The sequence below is a fragment of the Phaethon lepturus genome, unplaced genomic scaffold, assembly GCF_000687285.1.
Source record: "Phaethon lepturus isolate BGI_N335 unplaced genomic scaffold, ASM68728v1 scaffold2249, whole genome shotgun sequence".
NCBI classification, from domain to species: domain Eukaryota; kingdom Metazoa; phylum Chordata; class Aves; order Phaethontiformes; family Phaethontidae; genus Phaethon; species Phaethon lepturus.
In genome coordinates, this window is record NW_010562568.1 from 67,217 (window position 1) to 87,186 (window position 19,970).

The 19,970-nt window shown below is 38.4% G+C and overlaps 1 protein-coding gene across 2 annotated transcripts in view; it reads right to left on the reverse strand.

The window, feature by feature from the left end:
* The window catches only part of SIPA1L1 (signal-induced proliferation-associated 1 like 1), a 77,492-nt gene extending 59,380 nt beyond the window's left edge, over positions 1–18,112 (reverse strand). For both annotated transcript variants that reach the window (XM_010294292.1, XM_010294291.1), the window contains exons 1-3: positions 16,300–18,112; positions 6,334–6,464; positions 5,496–5,684 (exon numbers count right to left, since the gene is read on the reverse strand). In XM_010294292.1, coding sequence (XP_010292594.1) covers positions 5,496–5,684; positions 6,334–6,464; positions 16,300–17,797 — 1,818 coding nt within the window. In that variant the 5' untranslated portion in view covers positions 17,798–18,112. The remainder of the gene's footprint in view (positions 1–5,495; positions 5,685–6,333; positions 6,465–16,299) is intronic.
* Positions 18,113–19,970: the final 1,858 nt, after the last annotated feature.

Genomic DNA, 19,970 nt, shown 5'->3' on the forward strand with positions numbered 1-19,970 from the left:
CTTCACCATATCACTACACTCCCTGCTGAAGAGTCTTTCTCCATCTTTCTTGTAGGTCCCCTTTAAGTACTGGAAGGTCACTATAAGGTTTCCCTGGAGCCTTCTCTTCTCTAGGCTAAACAACCACAACACTCTCACAGCCCATCCTCATCTCAATCAATTTCTTATGGAAAACAAACAAAAAAAAACCACCAAAACCAAAAACAAACAAACAAAAAACAAACCCAAAACACATTCACAGGCCTACTTCCAAAATTGCAGCTGAACAAAAATAAATAATGTGCCTTGAAGTAATGTTTCTATTTCCTTTCCTCTCATCGTTAACTATTCGAAATGCTTTCTGTGTAACTATAAAGGAAATATGCCCTTTCAGCACTAGAGACCCAACCAAAAACATTCACCTTGAAGAATGAAGGCTGCATATTTTGGGCACCAATATTAAGACTTGAAGCAAAGAACAAATATTGAGCAAACTCAAATTAATGTCACAATTTATTATTATGACTATTTATTTCAACTCCCCATTCACTAAAACAACACAAAAATTCAAAACAACCATCAGCGCACACAATGCTCAAAACAATCCAAATACAGATGGATGGCACATGCTTTTTTGTGTGTAAAACATTCCACACGACAACTGTTCGACTGAGACTTCAATTTTCTCAGCAATCACGGGAGCTAGATGAGGTTTGTGGGTACGTTTCTATGATCTCTGCTTAGCTAGCTAACTACATGATCCCAACTCAGTGCAAGCTTATTGCCTCAAAGCAGCCAAACTTAGTGCCTTCGCCAACAGGGCTTTGTGCTCTCAGAGAGAACCTGGACCAGCTACTACTGTGGGAAGGGGGGAGAGAGGAGGGGAGAGAGGAAGGGTGGCAAGAGGTGGCACTGCTGCCGCTCCTCCCAGAGCAACTGCCATCACTTTCTGTATATCACCAGTAGCGGGTCTTCTCTTGGACTCTTCAGGCAACGTGTGCTGCTCAGATATGCTCCGTCCACTCCCAGGGAAATATGATGGATAGAAGCGTTTCACAGGGCCCCAGTGCCTTGGCAGCACTGCTAATTACAATAGTTTCCAGTAATTTTACTTAAACAAGTTAGGACAAAGAAAATCATTATCACCACGCATACCTACACTATTTAAGCTTCAATTTTGGGTGAAGAAATTTTCAAGGGCATAAACATAAATGGGATCCACAGCATCCATGAGCAACCAAACAACTGTCCTTTATTGCTTTGAAAATGTCAGCGTAAGAAACTAAATAAGAACTATACAAAAAAAGCAAGATATATCTTCTAGCTGTGTTCTCAGATTTGCTAACCTAAAAGAAGTTTCATAAGAACAACACAAGCTGGTATTTCTGAATCAAAAAAAGCAGATCTGGGGGAAGAAAGGCTTGCAGTCCTCATTACTGCACATCCTTCTGATAAATCTAGGGGCCTTAGAAGTGTATTAACTCCAAGTAAAAGCTAAAAAAGGAGCTGAAGGATGAATTCTGCTGTGGTAAAATTCCTAAAGTAGCAGCTTCATTTTAATAATCTAAAAGTATTTTACATATTTATAGATGTGAGAAAAGCACACTTCATGTATTTGTCTAGTACCCAGTGAAAGACAGCAGAAAGCATATCTTGGATTTAACCAGTCAGCAAGTTTATATTATAAATAAGGAATTATATTAAAAACCAACTGACATTTCACAGTATTTCTGTGAATGAGGAACTGCCATAAAGATAAACTTCTAGTGGAATAAATCAGTAATTGCCCTCATATTCAAATTTTTAAATCATATTTGGAAGTAAACCTAAAGCAAGTTACCAAGAACTCTGCATTCAAGGCAAAGATTAGTAAATGGTAATTAGCCAGGAAGCTAGTGCAGCCCTACGGAACAACCGGATTGTTTTTTAACACAGAACCATTCAAATGAACGCATTTTAATAAAGCCAGTAAAAGAACAGCTGGGTGACAGGCAATGTGGGCCATATGTACAGAACGGCATATGTTACCATGACTCTAGCAATCTAAGGGGAAGTAAGGAACATGCAACTTGACATACAATATGAGTACAAAATTGGGGCAAGAAGAATATTCCCATTCTGACACTGGATGTCATATGCAGATATTGAAAGACTGAGCTCTGTCATAACGATATGAAATTCAGAGAAAATATGTTGCAGTGAAAGACTTGAAAAGTGCAATCTGTTTCATTTATCATAAACAAGACCAACAGATGATTTAATTACCGCATACAAAAACCTTTGCTGGGAAAAAACCTCACACCAAAATGACTCTTAAGATGTAGCCGAGAAAGATATCTGAAGTCTGGAAAGCAGATAAATTTATCTGCCGAAAGCAGATAAATTCAAATAAAGAACTGCAAATTCTTAAATATGAAGACAAGCTCACTCAAATACAAAAATATAAAAAAAAAAAAGACAGCCTATCTTAATCAAAACTGGTGCATGCAAGTTTGGCTCAATGAAGGGGTTACTGAGTATAATTTAATGGCTAAGACAGGCTAAGGTCACTATATAGTCTTAACTCTTAAATTTACAAAACATCTTATTTGCTATATCAAACAGGCACCTGGTCATGCTGCAATGAAACAATGAGACACTCAGCAAGAAGAAGTGATAAACATTCTGTGTACCTAATTAGTAGAGCAGCTGTTACCCAAATTTTTCTGTTAGCTTGGAATTGATAAAAAATGCAGCTTCTAATTAGTACAGAGTGTTTCTATCTTCTTCTGTTAGAAGTGTCAAACTGTTTCACTACCACAAAACCAGAAAATACTTTGATGTAGATAATACAATTTTAACTATCACTTGTCCTTAATGATTTTCAAAAGTTTAAGTAGTAACAGAAAACCATACTACACACCATATTGTGGGAGCTTAGTGACAAATAGGACATGAAATCTCACACTTTAGACGTAACCAACTTCTGAAACAAAGTATGCTAAATTACTTTTCAAACTGGCTATTTACTAGAAATAATTTTGGAATTTATTCTTTTAAATAGAACATTCTGCTACATTTTTTTTCTTTGTGAAAATCTTCCCATCAACACTATTGAGATTGCAGGCTCTTGATAGGCATATCTGGAAGGTACTGATCCTTGAATCCAGTGGCTCACTTGTGGAGCCATATTGAATTAAATTCCATTTTCTCCACTACTGAAATAGAAAACTTTGGAAAGAAATTGAAAGATATCCTTGAGTCTTCAAGTGCCCGACAAACTTGATTCTGGATGAAGGGCTATCCTGTTTCATCCAGGATAGAGCTAATTTTCTTCATAGAAGCCAGTGTAAGGCTGTGTTTTGGATTTGGGATGAGAAAATGTTGATAACATGCTGATGTTTTCAGTTGTTGCTAAGTAGTCAAGGACAGCCCAACTTCTTGTGCTGGCCTGCTAGCAAGAAGGCTGGGGGTGCCCGGGAAGCTGGGAGGGGGCACAGCCAGGACAGCTGACCCAGGCTGGCCAAAGAGATATTCCATACCATATGGCATCATGCTCAGTATATAAAGCTGGGACAAAGAAGGAGGAAGAGGTGGAGGAACGTTTGGACTTACGGCATCTGTCTTCCCAAAAAAAACATTACACATGATGGAGCCCTGCTTCCCTGATATGGCTGAACACCTGCCTGCCCATGGGGGGTGGTGAATGGATCCCTTGTTTTGCTCTGCTTGCGTGTGTGGCTTTTGCTTTACCTATTAAACTGTCTTTATCTCAAACCATGAGTTTTCTCACTTTTACTCTTCTGATTCTCTCCCCCGTCCCACCATGGGGGAGTGAAGTGAGTGGCTGCGTGGGGCTTAGTCGCCGGCTGGGGCTAAAGAAGAAAATGATCAGTAGAGTAAGGCAGGGATCTGAACATACAGCATTCAACACATACTCTAGCAATCTGTTAGAGGTGATGAGTAAGGTAAGTAAGTTTGCTAACATTATGGAGTTATTACTCTACAGTACCGGAGCTGAAGACTGGCTATGAGAGCTTATGATAAGATACTTTCCGTGTTCCGTGGTAGCCATAAAGCAAATAAAATATCAGCAATTATTAGAGAGGAAATAGATAAGAAAGCATACTAAGCCAAAATTTTTCCCCATTTTAAAAAATGCACCGTTTTAAAATAAATGTGGGAGAAGAGGAGAGGAACTGGCAAAACTCCAGAGAGAGGCAAAGGCACGATCGGAAGGGCAGAACAACTTCTACATGAGAAATGACTAGCTACACTAGGACTCAAACTGGTAAAAGCAGAGGGGTACGATAGAGAACCCTATAAAAGCCTACAAGTTACCAGGAGCTAGGGAATTATCACTCCATGCCTGTCCTGTTCTCATATTTTTAGCCAAGCACCGACTGTTGGTCACGGTAAGCAACAATACTGGGCTGCACCTACCTCGGGCTGACCACACATAACCACTCGTGTTGGTCTGGGTGCTCTGCGGAAGCCACTGCTACCAACGGGTAGCAGTGAAGAAATGTCTTCACCCTCTTGTACCATGTCCTTCAATAGATGAGGTTCTGAAACTAACTAGAGGACAAAGTGTTTTGCTTGACTTTTGCTTCTGATTCATTTGGGGATTCTCTATCTTGTCCGTTTTAATAACCAAACCACAAGGAGGCTGATAAAAATCTTCATGATAGTCACTTATAAGCCTGTTTAGAATAGCTATATTCTCTCCCTTGTGCAGCAGATAATGATTAGACTTTTTTCAGTTTTATGATGGCAATGTTAGACTGAGAGCAAGAAGAAACAACAACATAGATGCTAATTCTGTGCAGGAAAGGCTGATCATGAGAAGCAAACAGGACCAGGAGAAAGAGACAGTCTCAGTACTCAGAGCTGTTAAATGTCACTGTCAAAGTTTTTAATCATAAAATTCACTTTACACATGGACTTTCATTTTGCTACATCTAAGCTACATAGCCAATGAGCTCCGGTTCCATCTTTAAGAGACCAGGGGACTATCACCCAATCGAAAACCATTTGTATGAAGAGGCTTAGAAGTAGCTTGTTTTGGGGGAAGAGGAAAAAAAAAGGGGGGGGAGGGTGGAGGGAGGAGACCAGCAGCACCCTGGTAATAGTTGTACCAATACAATATTACAACAAAACATTTAGTAACATGGGAGATTTCTATTCTCATTATAATAGCAGTAAGAAAACCAGAACAGAACTCCCTCCTCCCCACAGTATTTGAAAAACAATCATTTAGACCCTTTTAAAGTAAACTAAAATGGACAATTGCCCATAACATTACTCTAAAACTTTAGACTACTTACAGCAATGAACTTGACTTCATACATAGCAAATATTCTGCAAAACCTGGAGGAAAGACATGCAACATAACTCCCTACAGATGGCAAGCTTTAGTTTAAATTAAGCATTTTAATAGACTCACTCAATCACTTAAAGGTAAATGGTAATTTTGCAGTTCATGGCAGCAATCTGACAGTTTTAGACAAATTCCTGTTCTATAACTCTGCACTTACCCCTTGTTCATCCAGCTTCATAAGCTGTTCTGTGACTTTCGGAGTGTTGAAGGCCAGCCTTAGACAATGGATATTCAGCTCAGGAACCACATACTCCAGCACTTCTTTTAGGGGAAGTCCCCTGGCTGTGCAATGCTTTGCAGTTGAAGGGATAGCATCTTCCAGCACAGAGCCTCTTAATGTCATAAGCTAAGCATACAGAACAAAAATAGCTTATATATTGAATTATGCACTGAGAAAAGGTTGATTAGCAACAGTAGCGGAGCAAAGTGTGCTATTTTTCCAATTCTCAATAGAGATGGAGGACATTATAGCAACTTATGTTGTGTGAAACAGACACTGATACACAAGAAGTCAGTCACTCTGATAACAGTAGTCAGAATATTTCAAATGATTCAACAGATTTCAGTTTTACAGGAAACTAGTACTTGGAAAAGATCAGTAATAGTATTCCTAGCAGAGCATTTCAAAGTGTAAAAGTACGCTTCTCAGGTCTACACAGTCTCACATATAAAAGTGGAGGAAGTAATTTTCCTCCTCTTTGCTTGCTTCTAGCTAATATAGCTCCGCTAAGTTTCTCAAACTTTAACTGAATGAAACAACCTTCGTAGTTTCCTCTGTATTGGATGTTATGGAATAACTCAATCGCTGATACACTTCCTTGTGTTCTGTGTAGTATAAACAAGCGGCATAACTTTTGTCAGGAGATTCCTGAATTATAGGTACGTAAAGGAGACAGAAAACTATTATCAATGCTGAAAATTGGTAATTTTCATATACCACTGATTTTTGCCTGCTTACTTCTAGCTTTTTTTACTATCATTCCTGAACTGCTTACCTCACTGGTTCTGAATATGATCCGGTAGTTGTATTGAGGTCCATTTTCTTTGATTTCCTCTGGCTTCTCTCTTCTTATACTCACAGCTACTGGACCCAGGTTCTCATCTGCCCCAAAATAGTTCCAGTGTTCTTGCATAAAAAAAAAAGTTAGAACACACAAATAAAAGTCCGTCTTACTTCTTACAGTTCAACTATATTTTCATGTTTAGTTGTTACACTGGAAATAAATTTCCAGCTCCACTACAGTCAGTAAGAACATGTCTTCAGTGGTACCAAGATTTCATTCTCATGCCTCAGGTCTCTAATGAGCTCTGTTTATACACGAAGGCTGAAATTCAACATTGCATCTCTGCTTGAACAGGCTACACCTCTTACATTGACTCTTACATCAAAAATTGCTTCGTTCACATTGAGGTAAATATGTACAACCAATTTTCCACCCGCCCCCCTTAAAAACAAGGAAACCAAATGCACCAGAGTGGGAAACTCACCACTCCATGTTAAAATGGGAGCGGCAAACAATTGTACTTGGCAAAGGATGCAACTTATTTTTTTACGAAAAAAGCAAAAAACTAGTCAAACAAGTTACTAAATTATAGAATGGGAAAAACTGATGATGCTGAAAAAGAAGTTAAAGACTTGTTCATAGAAAAAAAAAAATCAAAGCATAGTACCATAGAAAAATAGAATAAAACGCAAGAAACGACGCGACTAGTATAAATATTTAACAGTGAAGTATCGAACAACCCTGAGACTACATTTAAAGTGCTAAGAGTTAAGTCTAAAACTAGCCTTGTGAGAAAGGTGGCAGAGAGGAGAATACAGGGCTGGAGAAATTGCTCACCAGCTGAACAGCGGATTATTTGAGATACATTCTTATATTTGTTTAACTAAACACATGTAAAGCCAAGCTTTACAAGAAAAATATTAGAGAATTGCTTTTACAAAAATTAAAGCTCAAACAATGTAAGAGATCAGTGCTGAAGGCTCTTCTATTCACCCTTCTGAGCATTATGTACTATCTTAATTGATATCAGAGGTACACCACCATGAATGCAGCAACATATAAACAAAGTTGCACATATCTCAAGTGACAACTGAATTTAAACATGTAGTGAAAATTTAAGAGAACCTGTCAAAAAAATAGAAGTCAAGCATTGTACAAGAAAAGTAAGTCCTATGTCATCGTCTTCCATATGCTGCATATATGAATTAATTTATACATGCACAAAAATAGAAAGTTAGAGCTATCTGAAAGTTCAACAATTCAAAGACAAAATGTGAAATTCCATGGAACGAACTGCCCTGAAAGGAATCATAACCACACTGACTGAACTACTATACACAGATCATTTGTTGTTCTTAAAACAACCAGAACTTTAAAACAAGAACTTTAAAGATGCAGTTCATGATGATGATATTAAAATATTTTATATTTATCTCTATAGCAGAATAGCTCATATCAGACTGCTCTTAAAGACATGAAAAATAGATATTGAAATATACTCCATCCAAAGTGAATGGTAGTCATTTTTCCAATGAATAATCACTTGCGGTGTTAAAAATTTGAGCGCCTCATTTTTTTTTCTGTTTCTTTCTAAAATTATGTTTACTGGTTCTTGCTATACTTTCCTCAAACATACAAAATATTTTTTGAGTAGGTGCTTTCTCCTTATGAACTTACATGTGCCCTGGAGTTACACCGTTGTCTTCACACAGCTCTCCAGCCCTTTAAGCCCTTGGGGACTGTATTCTACTCCCCAGTACCTGGTATTTTATTACCCTTTCCTCAGTGTTTTCCATTTAAGACTTCAGAGCATGCAAGACATAAAAGAAACATGCATGCTGCGTTATAAAGCTTGGTTTCTACCAAAGTCCTCTGCAAGTCATCTAAAGCCAATACTCTGCACAGAGGTAATTAAGATTCAAAATTCTTTTAATATCTTGTGGAATATCCTGTAAATATTGGCCTTAGTTTTGGGTAACTGAATTAGTCATGAGTGGGGAAATTATGAATAAATTAGGCCATCCACATAAGCCTAATTAAATCTTTATACCACTCCACTGATATGAGCCCTGTAAATTCCACAGAGATCTTCTGTTGTTTAAAAACCCAAAGCCTCTTATTAGCACCCTCGCTTTTCTTCTTCCTCCATTAAGTGACTTGCTTTTTTCAGGATATTTATAGCTCACCAAACAGTTTATAGCATAGATGGTCAATGCAGAAGCAGCACAGTCACTGAGAACGTGAGATCAGTTTTCTATCAGCATATTATACAGTTTCCAAAACCTGAGATAGCTTGGCCATCTCCACACGAAACTACTTAGTGACTTAAAAACACTGATGTACCTTTGCTTATAGAATAGAACATTTTAAAGAACAAGGATATGCTGGTAATACATACTAGAAAGGTCCAAAAATTATATTAGTTTTCTGTACTGGTAACTGCACAGATGATAAAATTTGTACATCTTTTAACCAGTCTGGCCTGCAACTCAGATATAGTTTTCTCAAGAGAAATTATTCTACATCTTGAAAACACGTTTAGGAAGGCTGGTAAGAGGAACGTTTGAAGCTGCATGAAAATAAACATACAATTCTGCATCATTTGATTAAGCTTTTTATCTAACTCCTATTTATTTGGAAAAACGCACAAAGAAATGTGGAATTTTATATTTCTCTGCTAATGAGAAATGTCTTTTATCCTCTTTCCCTTCACTCTACACTGGGCAATTGTCTTTCTTGCTCTCCTACGCATCTCCTCAGTCCTCTCTTCTATCCATGTTGTCCTCTCCTCTACTCACATTTACTACAGGGTTGTTCATTTTTTACCTTTGTCCTTATCCTCTTTCTCCTCCTGTACCACACCTCTGTATTCATTCTGCAAGCTACAGTATATACCCCTTTATCACACTACTTTTCCCTATGGTACATATTTTCTTGCATCTCCATCTGATTTTGCACTACAGCCTGAATTTCCTCGCAGCCAACCGTTTTCTCTTTCCTGTAACAGGAAAAGCAGTAGCAGAATTTAAGTGCACAAAGCTTAATATCCAATCTAAAAGTAGTTAATTAGGGCTTTTATTGTAAAAAACAAGGGCTACTTCACAACTATAATTCAAGAATTTTATGCCAAACTTGAATAGCACAGAAGACAGCTTTTTCCTCCTCCCCAGAGAACATCACTGAAAGCAACACTCCTCAAGTTGTTGACATTGTTTCATTTAAAATACTGTCAAAAAATTAATTAGAAGACATTCAGGAGACTACTAGCAACAGCCATAAATTAATTTATAAATCCATGCCAAAAAGAAATAATTGCTAGTACCTGGTCATTAAAACAGATTACACATACTTGTAAAAATAGTTAAATACTTATCATGTAATTCCAAAAACGCTTCCAGTGAAAGAATCTAAGTGAAAATACTAATTTTCCTGGCAGATATTTACAAGTTTCCCTTACAAATGAAATCTAAGTAAATGCACTTCATTTTGAGCGAGAAGGTTCTTCTGTGCTTTTATCTCATTTACCTTCGGATAACATGTTCAATTGATGTATTTTGTATAATCAGACTAGAAGTAAAAACCCCAAACATTTTGCTTCAGAATGAAACTCTGCGTCAAGCATTTACCTCTAATCCTACCACAGCATTTACAGTGCTGGAAAACTCTGCCCAGCAGTTCCCTGAAAACAAGAGGACAGCATTTTTAGAGCTCAGTCCTATAATGTCTTCAGACTATTGCTCATGACCAGAATGTTAACAGTGAATTTTCTGTAAGTCTAGCCTCATACTTGAAAGGTACCAATTTGGGGGTAGAATATGAAGCAATTTAACACATTAAGAGCAAAGTTGTCTTTTTTTTTTTTTTACTGGCTGCCAACACTTCAAGGAAAGCTGACCAACAGCTCATTCGTGATAAATCCAGCTCAGGAAACTATTTACTTGTCAGTCAAGTCTTTCATTCTAAGCCAGTAACTCAAATTTGTCCTAAATGGCAATGATGTTAGTGACCACTGCCTGATGATGACGGAAGCTACACAGATGCTCTTGGTTCTTTCCATGAAAACTGTAATTCCCAGACAGAACTGGAGGGACAGAGAGAACAGACTGCTCCTCCAGAGCGATATGCTCTCTTTTCTAAGCAGCACTTAGACAAGCTGATGGAAACAAATTTTTCCAGCCCTATGGTTTTATTATTGATATAATAAATAAGTCTTTAATATAAAGCTATAGATAGGCTAATATGCATGGTTCTCCTTGAAAAATACTTTATTGCTAATTAACCTGCTACCTAAATGTACAAACATTTAAAAGACTTAATCCAGAATACATACACAAAGTTTTTACCCATGTATGGGAAAGAAAATCAAGTCTCAATGATAAGTTATGGCCAGACATTCAGAATTTCCAAGTAGAAAACTGAAAACATTATGATACTACCCAAGTCTGCGGTTTGCACACGTCTTAAATACTGTGCCCTGATCTCAACTGCAAAAGGTTCAGAGAAGGGCAACAAAACATGATTGAGGGGAATAATATGGTTGAGGTTTATAAAAGAACACATAGCAAGGAAAGGTGAGAAAACCAAGCTTTTTCACCTAGCAGTGAGACTGTTTCATCTGATGGCCCTGGTTTTCATTGCGGAAGCCAGTAGACAACGCCAGTAAAAATTGGCTCTCTATGACCAATGTAGTCAAGCTGCAGAACTCCTTGATGCTGCAGGAGTACTGTGAAGGCTAACAATTTATTGAGGGTAACAGACACCTGGATAAATGCTTGGAAGATAAGTCCAAAGACTACTAAATACACATGATACTACCACCAGGTTAAAAAGTCCATTATCCACACATGTCCACAAGCTGGCAAAATACACCGGGAAAGCATCGCTATGCCTTTGCCCTATTCTTACTCTTCCTTCACTATCTGTTGCTGGCCTTTGCCATAAGATAGGACTAGAAGGTTTGGATTGACCTAAGACAACTCTTCTGTCCTCTGGGAACTGTAATTTTAAGTCCAGAAGCAGTGAGTTCAAGGTGTTTGCTTCTCTCTTTCTCTCTCTCTTTTAAATAAACGGAAGCATTGTGGTCAATATTACAAAATGAATTGGGGAGGGGCATAAAGTTATGTATTTAAGAACCTCACTTTTTCACAGAAAAAGACAGTTTTTCCTTACATTTCCGTAAGAAGGCCTGAAGAACTTGTTCCTCCTTTCTGGCAAAAAACGTACTTTTTATCAAAACTGAAGTTCATCAACTGCCTTAACATGTATTTTCATATAAGATTAATTGCCAGGTTTTATATTCATCACAATCATTGAACAAACAAAAATGTTAGAATGCTCCACATGGAAAAAATAGGCCAGAAAGTAGCCCCAAAATGACTAACAGGTAGCTTCTTGAGATCTTCCCTTCTCTCTCCTGGCCCTTACATTTGGTGCCACTATAGGAAATAAAAAAAACCCTCAAAAAAGTCCAACCTGTTTTCCTTCTGATTAATTCTAAAACCACCATATTTAGAGAGAAAAATCTTTTACTTCAATAATCACAGACTTTTTTTAATTTTGCCCAGTACCAGCACACTTTGAGCCATTTTTATTGTTATTAATGTTCTCATTTGTGTATTTCAGCCAGTATTCTGATTTCACTCCAGAGGGTCCAGATTACAAAGCTGCCCTTGGACACAACCAAGCAGCAAGAGCTGAAAGCACACATACATTATGGCACAAGTGAGAAGGCACACTGACACTGAACTGAAGCCAGCCTTACTCTGTCCAGTCACCTAGTATATCTATACGAACTGCAAGCCCCTCCAATAAAGAGGCATCTCAAAAGAAGGGACTCCATCAGACTAAGAAACAGATGCCAGAAGAGACCCTCTTACCTTAATTCAAACAGGTCAAAAACTGTCTTTTCAGGCACTGAAGGGAAAACGTCACGCAAAAAACCATGACTGCCATGTGAAATTCAAAAAACAACCAACTACCTTTAACAGTTTCTCCTATATACAGTTATTCATTTTGTTCAAAGCTTAATCTTATTTCAAGGTCAAATTTGTGCAACTTTCACAAATTTGTTCTTGTGCTGGCTCCCTCCGCTTTTATTTTAGCACTAGCATTACCACATATCTCAGTGCTTATAAATGTCTAGACTTAAGACTTCTAACTACAAGTCCCCCTTTCAAATACACCTTGTGAAATACACCTTTAAATCGTCATCTTGCAAATAAACCTTTTGCAATACAAAAGTAGCATTCATCTCCTGTAGGTATAAACATCTCCATGTGATTTAACTGCATTTGAGCCTTCCGTAGTGAATTGAGGGACGTAAGAGTGCAGTTCGTATCATCTCACAAGGTTCATTTCTCTCCACCGAGTACACCGGGAGTCTGCACAGTTAGCTCAGCTATAAAGTAGAGGAGCTGAACGCAACCTTGGTAACTACAGTTGCAAAGTTCTTTTCCCAGTATCTGTACCGTTTTTCTAACCTCTACAAAACTGTCTCCACCAGTATTTTCACATTTAGAAGTCTGGACACCAGGCCAGAATATTATTTATCAATAGTTTTACCACTGCTCTGTAAAGGGTCAAATAATACGTTTCACCTTAGTATTTCCTTTACATACAAATGCTCATCCATTTGTGTTAATACAAGACTTATTCACAAATGTCACATGCAAATATTTTACACTAACTAGATTAAGATATTTTCATTAATTTAGACCATGTTAGTAATACTCCAGCTCACTGATACCTCCTGTGTACACTGCTAAAATTTGAGATGCATCTATCATCCAAGTAACAATGCCTGTAAAGAATGAGCTATTACTTCCGTATAATTACAGATTTCAGTCAAGTCACCATCAGCATCTCACCAAATTACCTTGGAGAAATTAAAACGGACTATATCAATGCAATGGCTTTCATTCTTTTTCGTTTTTCCTAAGACACAAAAGATTAATAGTGTGGGTGTTTTTTTGTGACAAAGACCTACTTTTCATTAAAACATGCTGACTGGCATCATTAATAATTTTTAACTGGCAGTTCTTTGTTGATGTAGTCCCAAATTACCTGCTTTGGTATTTCAAGTTGGCATGAAAACAAACAAAAGGATTACAATTCTCTGGGTCATTGCTTTTTATTCTTTACCAGATCTAGGATTGCTTCAGTAGTTAGCCAATCCTGTGAAATTCCCCTGGTTTGAGATCTTAAAAGTTATTGATGCTGAATAAGAATTCTTTGCTTCATACTTTTAAGACTATAAAATTACCCAAGGCCTGCTGACTTGACTAGCTGATCCCACTGAAGCTGTGCTTTGTCACTGTCTCTTCCATTGCCTCAAGTTGCACCAGGGGAGGTTTAGATTGGATATTAGGAAAAATTTCTTCACTGAGAGGGTGGTCAGGTATTGGAACAGGCTGCCCAGGGAGGTGGTGGAGTCGCCATCTCTGGAAGTGTTCAAGAAACGTGTGGATGTGGCGCTTCAGGACATGGTCTAGGGGACATGATGGCGCTGGATTAATGGTTGGACTTGATGGTCCTTTCCAACCTAGTGTTTCTGTGATTCTGTGATTCATAACATCCAACCTCCTCTTCAAACAAGGAAGTTTCTGCATCATTACTTGCATCATGTTACAAAAACTTCCAGTTGTAAACTGACTTCATTGATTTTTTTCCTACTATACTGCTTTAAGTTTTATCACTATCCCGTCCCTTTCAGATTAGTCTACGGTTTGCTTGGGGAAAGACAATGATACCCTGGGTGGCCAGCAAAATGTGTTTGGTACTTGCAGAACTGTGGGGTTTGGGCTTATCTGAGGAGGCCTCTGAAGTACGCCTCTTTTCAGAGAAAAAAACCTCTGGTAGGAACAATGCCCCCTGGTTCATGCCTGCTGGACTGGACATGAGCACAGTGAATTTAAAACTCAGTTTTAGGGCTCTACGGGGAAAAAAAAAAAATCACAGCCGCTTCTCTCCCTCCAAACCCACTCCATATACTTTTATATCTGGTTATCCCTCAACACCACCCTTACGACTAGGTTATGTCAATTTTATCTAATTCATCTTAATTATGACTAGAGAGAAATTGAGATGTAATGGTGACTGGCACTGTAGTAGCATGAGGGTGTGGTTTCCCTTAAGGATTTAAGGCAAATAAACTGCTGTTGCCTAAGGGCTAAAATCCCACTCACACCTCCTTCCCCTTTTGCTGTTCACTCTCACTGCTCAGGTAGACTTTGGCACTTCTCTGACTGCAAGGAGAGCTGATTTGACTCACTAGAACAGGAGAGAAATAACCAGGCAATAAAAAGCAAACTTACTGTGATGGCAAGATTCCTGCTTGGTTAGTAAACTGAACTGGCTCACCAAGTTTTCAGAAAACAAGAAGTAGTACAAGGAAGGTGGAGGAATAAAGTCTTCCCTTTTTAGTGCTGAATTGCTGTTAAATTAGGTCAGCTGTGACACGAAATGGCACCTTTAGTTGCCGATTGCAAAACTCACCAGACTGATACGGAATCAAGTTGTTCCAGAGGGAGACAGATAGGAATGGTCTCTAATCTCAGGCTCTTCCCTCCAAACATACCTCACCCCATATTGCGCATCTGGCTTACTGTTCTCAGGAAACAGTATTTTTCCTCACTCCTTTCAGTACTCTCAAAAACCATGCAAAGGCTACCTCTCAGCCCTAGAAAAACTGCAGAAAGAGGAGACTATGGAAAGTGTGACGAGAGCCACCCAACCAAGGGACAGTGCAGGGAAGAAGAGGCGACAGATGGACGCATTTCAAGACAAGGGACAAGGGGGAGATGAGATTATTAGCTGTAACACACAGATAACTAAGTTGAAGGTTTTTTGAACTGACCATCCACTTATTTTAACCAGGCATCCCTGTTGCTTTTAATCTGCAGGAAACAAGCAAGCTCTTTTGAGCTGCTTTCACTAGAGATGAAACCCCATCCTGATCATTGGTAGCTAAGGAACAAGCATTCTTCAGGTCAGTCATTAGACCAATTCTACCCATCAGGAAATACCACAGCAAGGCACACAATCCTGCAGACAGAACTCCCTTCAACTTTTAAGGACTTTGGTCTGCACTCCTTTTTGATCATTTTCAGAATCGGGAAGAACAGACAGTGAGATCTGCATCTCATGCTGCCAGCGTCATTTTGGTGATGGGGGGACCTGGGTAATGTTTGGGGTTTGCTTCTTTCTATAGGTCAAAAAGCTTTGATCTGATTTTGTTTTTCCTGCATACCTCCAATGGAAATTATAATCCTTGGTTTCAGTAGAACCATGGGATAAGAGAATTGTACTCTTCTTTCAGATACATTGTCATCATTGTAACATATGTGTGTGTGTATATATAGTTATGTATATACAGTGACAGTTTCCTTCTGCAGAATCTGACAAATTAGAATTTTCTTTCTAGAATGATGGTTATAATGAAAATAGTGAGGAAGACAGATTTTTGTCTTTATATGATATTATTGACTTTAAATAAATTTTAAAAACACCACATTTTGAAATGGATGGTCAAGATAGTAAAATGTCCAAAGATTATTGTAAATGCTAACTTTCCAAGCTGCACATTCCGTTAAATCCTCAGTACCTCAAGTCTTGACATGGAGGGAAGAAAGTTCTCATACCTTAGGCTATTATTTCCTTTATTAATCTTTCAAGTGCCAAAACCTGCCCGCTCCCACAGATACCAAATCTGTGTTTCAAGACATTTATAATTTGTAGTTGTTGCCAACTGTTATGTATATCAGTATCATAAATTTTTTTTTACTCCAACACTGTGAAAGACTATTAGACATAGCATGTACTGATCAGTAAATATACCATGTTTAAGCACTGACGATTAAAAAAAAATATATAATACTTGCCAATACTATTATATATCAGCTGAATTTTGTATGTTGGTAAAACAAGAAATCAAAAGTAGGAGCAATAAAATTTACCTACCTTTCTGATAGAAGAATTTTCGATAATAATATGCACCAAGGTCTACATGTTCAACGATGTATCTTTTCACTCTGTCCAGATGTAAAATCAGATTCTCCTTGGGAACTTCCAGAACCGCCACTCCAGCATTCGTGCAATGAGAACTCAGAGTCGACTCGAATGAGGCACTTTCACATCCACTGAAGGAACCTGAATTAGATTTGGAAAGGCTAATCTTCCTCTCCCCTTCCCCACCAATCTCATTACGAAAATAAGGACAACTCATCACAAGTTCATTGCTTTTATCATCCCCCTGGTCCATATTGAGACTTCCTTTTGAATTCAGGTCTTCAGTGCTGCCCATTGGGGAATTGAAACTTGCAGAATGGGACAATGGTCCAGAGACAAGTGAAGCTACAGCAGCCGCAGATGCACCTGTTGTCGTGTTCCTTCTTTTAATAACATTATGCCTGTTGATTGCCGCTTCATTTAAATCAAATAAAATACTCTGTACATCGTAATGAGCAAAACACTTCGGACAAGTCCAAGGCTTGATGCTATCTTCTGACCTGTTATCTTCAAGATCTGAAGACTTCCCAAGCTCCCCTTCACCTTTGGCATTGCGCAGCTTACGAAAAATGGATGAATCTCCTGTCTCTGATTTTGAGCGTCTCTTGAGTGGTTTCTCCCTTTCCTTGAAGAGCCTCAGGTTTTCCCTTTGAGTAATAGGTCCATCTATCACATCTAGAGAGAATCCTGAACCCTTGCTTCCACTGGCAATCAGGAGTTCACTGAGCTTAGTTGTGGCTGGGCTTCTCTGATCAGACTTTTCATCTTTATAGCCCTTCAATAAGTCAAAAAAACTGTCCCCTGAAGTTCCCTGCTTATCTATGGAAGATGTACTGCCATACTCCCTGTGCAGAGATGGTCCAGATTTAAAGGTGGGTGAAATACATTCATCAAAACTATCCACATCAAGCTCACTTATGGTAATGTCGCTGTTGCTGCGCTGCCTTATTCTGCGAAGAGCCTTCCTTGGGGAACTGGGATAGCCATCAGGTGTAAGAAACCTGGAGTCTAGATTCTCAGATTGTCTGGTTTTGCTTTTAAGTGTGCTCTGGATGCTCTTCAACATGACAGAATCACTAGCATTCAGGTTAACGGAGCTTCCCTGACTCCCAGGACTGCTTTTAGAAGACATGCTGTCAAGGCAACTTGATGTTTCAATATCTTGACTAGATCTGCTTGTTTCCTTGATGTTCTCCTTCCTTGGGGGCCAATCAGCAATCCTTGCCCTGACCCCCATTTTAGGGACTCCAGGAGTAGAGGTGACATGATGGGAACTTTCATTGCGAGGAGGTCCAACAGGTGCCATGACTGCAGATCCTAAGCTGCCATTCTGTGACCTAAAGCGCCTCATGTAAAAGTCATCCGAGTGGACTTTTGAGGTGCCATCTGTTCCAACTGATACACCAGTGGCAACAGCCCTTTCGGTCTGGGACCGCTTCAAGCTGGTCATGATCTTTCAGTATGTTCGAACTTAGTAAGTTCCAAGAGAAAACACAGTCATTTCTGCTTTTTAAAGGAACAGTTCTCTTTTGGAGAATAGTCTCCAAAATATACAATGGTCGCATGAGATCTCAATCATGGACATTTAAGGACACAGTTAAATGCAGGATGTCTAGAAAATTCAGATATTCAGCAGGTTTTGATAAGCAAAAATTTCCTTTAACTTCTGCATTTTAAGAAGTAGCTATGCTCCAGTACATTCAAATTGTTTTAACATCACTTGCGCTCCAAAATGTCAGAGTTGTAATCCAATCGCTTATGCTTCTTTTAAAGCCTAGAACAGAGAAAAAGGAAGATAAAAGCATTAATCATTTAATATATAACTTTTTTCATAACTGAAACGATCAAAATAATTATTACACAGAATTCATGTTTCTAACAAACTTGCTTTTAAATCTCATTGATCATCATCTCAAAAATGCAGAGTTGTGTTATATGGTAGCGAAGAGTTTTCTAGGTATTGTTGGTATGCCCTCTGAAAAAAATACTTTTAACATTTGGATTCCCCACTTAAATACAATTTTTTCCTTGTGAACTGATTAGTGATACTTTCTAGTTGGGGTAGCACACAGTTTTGCAAGGCACAAGTAGAGAGCTAATCTCCTCAGCTGAAGGACACATGCAGCATACGTTTCCTGTACAAACTATAGAGGAGACAGATCAGGACTCCAAATTTTGTTCATAACTGCTTTAAAGAATTTACCATTTACAAGTCATACATCCTTTATTGCAGTTAGGTATTAACAATGTCTATTCAACTTTTCCATTAATGTAAATAATTATGATATGCTAACAAAAAAAGGGAAGGAAGCTAATTAGCAAAAAGATTACAAAATTGTCATAGAGAAAATGGCTGTCAATGAAATTTATTCTGTGTTTTGCACAGCCTTATTTGCAGATGAGCCAGATAGTCCAGAAAGCATGTATTACCTCTGCCCAGACGTCACAACATATAAATAGACTAAAGCTAAACAAAAACACATACTTTTAAATAACTTGATATGAAAAGTTCCATTTATTTCCCTGGCTAACAAAATATTGTCTGCCACAGCTCCTGTATAATCCAACTTTACAAAAACATGGAAACTAAATGCTTTCCCACACCTCATCAGTATCAAAGTGAATGCAAAGCATTTAGTATACATATATACACACAAACATATATATCCATATGTGTGTGTATATATATACACACACAGATATATATCCCTTTGAGGAGATAAAAAAAATCCACAAATATATCCTTGCTGGTAGGAGACAAAAGCATGAGATTGTCAAGATAGTCTTGCATTACTGCGTACATCCTTTAACACAAAGGAGTTAATAAGTTTCAAAGGCTGAACCAATTACACAAAATATGACCTTTAAATATTTGCCAAGTGTGTGCAGGGAGGTGCTGCTGAACCAGCAACGCGTTGACAATACAGCATTGTCTACCGATCAAGGCTTCCTGATGCTTCCAGGGCAACTAGTATTTTCTGAAGTCTCCTCTCAAAACTACGGAGTACTTTGTTCCACGCTGATTAAATATCAAGCCAGGGCACTTTCTGCCTGCAAAGGTGGCATGTTTTAACTTTACTTGCCACAGACAGCACCTCTTCGAAACAGCTGCTATTTATATAAAGCTGAACACATCAGGAATACTTAAAATGCAAGCTGACTGCATCACGCATAACAAGAACGGTGCAAGTCAGCTAGGCACAGCCATTTAGATAAGCGCAGTTACTTTCCTTGTAATTCTGCTACAAGGATACTGCTGAAACAATAGTTTTTTCTACCTCCATAATTAGAGTAACTTTAGAAAGGCAGTCTGTCCATGCAGCTGTTGCAAAACTAGTGAATTTTCAGCTGTAAATTTTTACAAATTTCAAACACTCTCCAGTCGAAGAACTGATCAAGCAGGTGAAACAACTTCGTGCACAGATTAGATCGAGGAAGGAAAAACGCAAACACTGCGCGTCACTGCATAACCTTATGTTCTGTCTATGCTTTTCAACAGTGCCGTAGCAAATATCTTTTATGCAATGAGCTCTATCAAATGGGAACACTGCCTAGCCCTTTCTAAAGTGCAGCCAATACAGGCAGATTATAGGCAGAATGAAAAGAAAACAGAAAGAAAACTG